The sequence below is a fragment of the Parus major genome, chromosome 7 (genome assembly GCF_001522545.3).
Source record: "Parus major isolate Abel chromosome 7, Parus_major1.1, whole genome shotgun sequence".
Taxonomy (NCBI): Eukaryota; Metazoa; Chordata; class Aves; order Passeriformes; family Paridae; genus Parus; species Parus major.
The window spans coordinates 36,594,518-36,599,188 of NC_031776.1; the positions used below are offsets into that span (position 1 = coordinate 36,594,518).

General features: G+C 46.6%; 1 protein-coding gene across 1 annotated transcript in view; it reads left to right on the plus strand.

Moving 5' to 3' along the window:
• Positions 1-4,671, plus strand: part of KCNJ3 (potassium inwardly rectifying channel subfamily J member 3) — a 28,822-nt gene that overhangs the window by 5,215 nt on the left and 18,936 nt on the right. Inside the window, exon 2 of the mRNA XM_015634499.3 lies at positions 361-577. Within this exon, the coding sequence (XP_015489985.1) occupies positions 361-577 (217 nt within the window). The remainder of the gene's footprint in view (positions 1-360; positions 578-4,671) is intronic.

A 4,671-nucleotide genomic window follows, 5' to 3' on the forward strand; every position in this document is an offset into this window, starting at 1 on the left:
GTCACATTCCCAGAGGGATTTCCAGGCCTGGGATGAGGCACTTGGGCAGTGCTGGGAATGGTTGGGAATCGATCTTGGAGGGCTTTTCCAACCCAAACTTTCTGGGATTCCCTGATTTCCTTGCCTCTCCCTGAAGCTCACCCTGTTTCCCTGGACTGGCTGTGTCCCCAGGCCCCGCATTGTCCTTAATTCCCGATCCCACCTGGTGAATTCCCAGAGTCCTGGAATGTTTGGGTGGGAAACGGCTCAATCCCATCCCGTGGGCAGGGATTCCACTACCCCAGCTTGCTCCAAACTCACCTTGGGCGCTTCCAGGGATGAGGAGCTCCAATCTCTCTTCCCCCTCCTCGTCCCTCGCAGTCCCGCCAGACTCCGGAGGGAGAATTCCTGCCCCTGGATCAGCTGGAGCTGGACGTGGGGTTCAGCACGGGCGCTGACCAGCTGTTCCTGGTGTCACCGCTCACCATCTGCCACGTCATCGACTCCAAGAGCCCCTTCTACGACCTGTCCCAGCGCAGCATGCACACCGAGCAGTTCGAGATCGTCGTCATCCTCGAGGGAATCGTCGAGACCACGGGTGAGTGGCAATTCCTGGGGAAGCTCTGCGCGCCTTCCGGCTCCTTTGGAGGTGTTCTCCGGTTTTGGCGCTGGGCTCTGTCCCAGGGGTGGATTTTGGTGTTCCTGGGATGTGGGGTTGGGAATGTGGAGCTCCTGGCTGGGATGTGGCGTTCCTGTGTGTCCCAGGGGATGGGTGGGATATCCCAGATCCAGCTCTGGGCCCCAGCGCTCCCATCCCGCTTCCCCAGGGCAGGAGAGCACAGCCCAGAGAGGGGAAGGTGGATCCTCCATGGGCTTCCCTAAAAACTCCCTGACATTTCCCTAAAACCCCCCTGATACTTCCCAAAAATCTCCTTGATATTCCTATAAAAGCTCCCTGATATTCCCATCAGACCCCCAGATAATTCCCAAAAAAACCCCGATCTTCACCTACTGACAATTCCCTAAAATCTCCTTGATATTCCTCTAAAAACCCCTTCTTATTTCCCTAAAAATTCCCTGATATTTCCCTAAAAAATTCCTGATATTTCCCTAAAAAATTCCTGATATTTCCCTAAAAAATTCCTGATACTTCCCTAAAACCTCCCTGATATTTCCCTAAAAATTCCCTGATACTTCCTTAAAAACCTCCTGATATCCAAAAAATTTGGGAATATCAAAAAATTTTGATATTCCCAAAAATCTCCCTGATATTTCCCTACAAACTCCCTCATATTTTCCTAAAGACTTCTTGATACTTCCCTTAAAATTTCATGATATTTCCATAAAAATTTCCTGGAAAAGCTCGTGGAAAATTTGCAGGCCTCACCTGCAGACCAGACCTCGCAGGTTTCTTGTTTTTATTCCTCAAAAAATTAATTCCAAACAAAATGAGGGAAGAAAAGCTCTTTTGTAAATAACTCTTGGAATTTTAAGCCCCGGCTTTGTTTTGGGAATTATTATTGACCTGGAAATTATACAGGGAATGGGCAAAAAAGGAAAAAAACAAACAAAAAAAAAGAATTTCTGTGTCTTTAAAGCTTAATTGGGATAAGGTTCCAAATGTTGTGACCTATTTTTGGGAGCTGAGCTGAAAATTGGGCAAAATAGAGCAAAATGTGCTGGATCCGGATAAAATGGGAGGGAATGAAAAGGTTGGGAAGGTGGAAAAATCTTCCAGTGGGAGCAAAGGGAAGAGGAGGAGAGGGCAGGGCAAGAATGGGAGTGGTGGGATGCATTTCCTATGGATCACATCCCTGGATGCCTCTGGGAAGGGAAAAACAGGATTAATTCAGGGGTTTTGGAGAGGTTGAGTGAAGAATTGGGAATGTGACTCTGGAATTGGGATGAAGGCCTGGAACGATCAGCTTTGACCAGACCCATAAAAAATTTAAAATTTTTCAAATCCTGTTTTTTTTTTCCTCTTTGTGGAATAATTTGGAGGGAATTCAGCTGGACCGCCTTGTCCAGCCCCTGCTCTGGCCAGGAAAGGATGATCCATGATCCATGATCCTGGCCTGGCCTTGGTGACTTCCAGGGATGGGATAATAATGGAGGGCTGATGGGATCAGCATTCAGGGATGCGTTTCTCCCCCTCTTTCACATTTACAATAATCAGGGATTTAGGAATCCAAATATCCATGCCTTGAGCTGTCTTTGCTGTGAATTTGGAGCCTCCAGGTTGGCTCCAGCAGGTGCTTGTAAGGAATTATTTCCCTTCCTTTAATCATTGAAGGATCCTGTTTTCCTTCCCATTTCCCGGGTTATTCCCATTCCCTTCCTCCCCTTTCTCCCTGTGCTGCAAATCCCTCCCAGATCACAGCCCGGATCTGAAGTGCTGGGTGTTTCTCCCTCTCATATTTATGACAATCAGGGATTTAGGAATCGGAATATCCGTGGTTTGAGGCACCTCTGTCTTTTCCCGTGGATTTGGAGCCTCCTGGTTGGCTCCAGCTGCTGCTGGGTGGGAATTTTTTCCTTGAACTTCTTTCCCTGCTTTGATCCTTGCCCATGATCAGCTCCAGCAGCGAGGGCTTTGGACAATGAGGGAATATCCCAAAGAAATTTGGCTGTGCCCGGCTGCAGAGGCACTGGAGGGTTTTTGGGAGATTCCCGATGAGTTGAGTGGGATCTTCTTGCCGACCAGTCGGATGGAAATTCCCCTTTCCGCTGCCTTTCCTCGGGAAATGGGATCCAAACGATTTTTCCGGGATGCCTCCTGCCCGGCTGGAGCTCGTGTGCTGCCCCTCAGTGCAATCCAAATTTCGGGAAATATCCACATTCCTTCCTGCTTTCCTTACCCTCCTCAATCACAGGCTTTGGGCTGCTGGGAGGAAAAGATGTGGGAAGGGGATCCCGGGAATTCCCGCAGGGAGGAGGGAAGCTGGGAGCTTCTGATCCTTCCTGGAATTCTCTGAGGGCTTCTGATCCTTCCTGGAATTCCCTGAGGGCTTCTGATCCTTCCTGGAATTCCCTGAGGGCTTCTGATCCTTCCTGGAATTCTCTGAGGGCTTCTGATCCTTCCTGGAATTCCCTAGGGAGAGCAGCAGGGCTGAGCTGAGCTCTCCTGCCCTTCCCAGATTCCAGCCAGGCCTTTCCTTTAGGGAAGTGTCTCCTCTGAGGGATTTTTTAGGAATCACGGGAGGGGTCCCAAGGGTGATGGAGATGATTCCTTGGAATTGGCCAAGGGAATTATTTTTTATTTTATTTTTAGTTTTATCTAAAAGAGGGAAGATTTAGATGGATGCTGGGAAGGAATTCCTGTCTGGGAGGGTGGGGAATGGGCTGGAATTCCCAGAGGAGCTGTGGCTGCCCCTGGATCCCGGGAAGTGCCCAAGGCCAGGAGCACTGGGATAGTGGGAGGTGTCAGGGGTGGGATGGGATTTAAGGTCCCTCCCAATCCAAACCATTCCAGGATTCCATGACCTCAAATTCCTGCGTGGGGAGGGCTCTGTGTTCCTCCCAATCCCGGGAGCTGGAGGAGCCCTGGCACTGGGATTGTTCCCATTTTTTGGAGCCTTTCCCAGTGGAGATGCTCCAGTGGCTTTTCAGCACCCAAGGCTGGTGATGATTCCTGAGGGTCAGTACTGATCATTCCTGGTTATTTTGGGTGTCTCTTCCACCCCTCCATGATTAGGATAACCTGGAACTGGGGAGAACATTCCAAGGGTTTGTTTTCCAAATCTTTTGTCCTCATTTCCCATTGTTGGGATGGAGAATTGGAAGCTTCCTGGTGCCGTTCCTGGGGAGAATTTGACTTTCATCCTGGATTTTCCTGCTGGGATTTGCCTCTGGATGTGTTTGGGATTGTGTAATCCTTTATCATTTTGTGTTATCCTGCAGCTGATTGATAAGATGCTAAAATTCCTGAAAAATGAGCCATTAATGGGAATCTGAGGGAGACAAACGCTGCAGGAATGGTTTGTACATCCCTTTTCCAAACTCATTAAATTTATTTTGGAAACCTCTTCCCGTGATTTGCTGATGAAAGAACTCCAGAGCCTGCCAGGCTTTTTAATTAAAGAAGTAGGGATGGCATCAAAGGCCTTTTCCTCTGGTTTTGCTTCTAAAAACATGAAAAATCCTGGAATTCTGGAAGCACAGGAAGGCTTCTCTCAGATCCTTGGGATCTGAGCTTGGAATGCAGCAACCTGAGGGGATCAAGGGCTGAAATTACCAGGATTCCGATAATTCCATTGAAAATGGGGATTTTTTTGATGTCTGTTCTCAGGGTCAGTGAGAAACCTCAACAGAAATTCAGCAGCTTTGAGGGTGGAACATGAAAGATGGGAATTCTGGAATAGTTTGTGTTGGAAGGGACCTTTAGAGGTCAAATTATTTATTGTGTTTTTATCTTTCCATCCAAATTTTGGGAGTTTTTTGTGTGTTGGACGGGAGGACAACAGGGAAAAATGATTCACATATCAAAAATGGCTTTCAAATTGCTTTTATTTTATTTTACTTTATTTTATTTTACTTGATTTTATTTATTTTGGTTTATTTTGTTTTATTTTTAGTTTTATTTTGTTTTATTTTGTTTTATTTTTAGTTTTATTTTATTTATTTTGTTTTATTTTATTTAGTTTGTTTTATTTTATTTTATTTTTATTTTACTTTGTTTTATTTATTTTATTT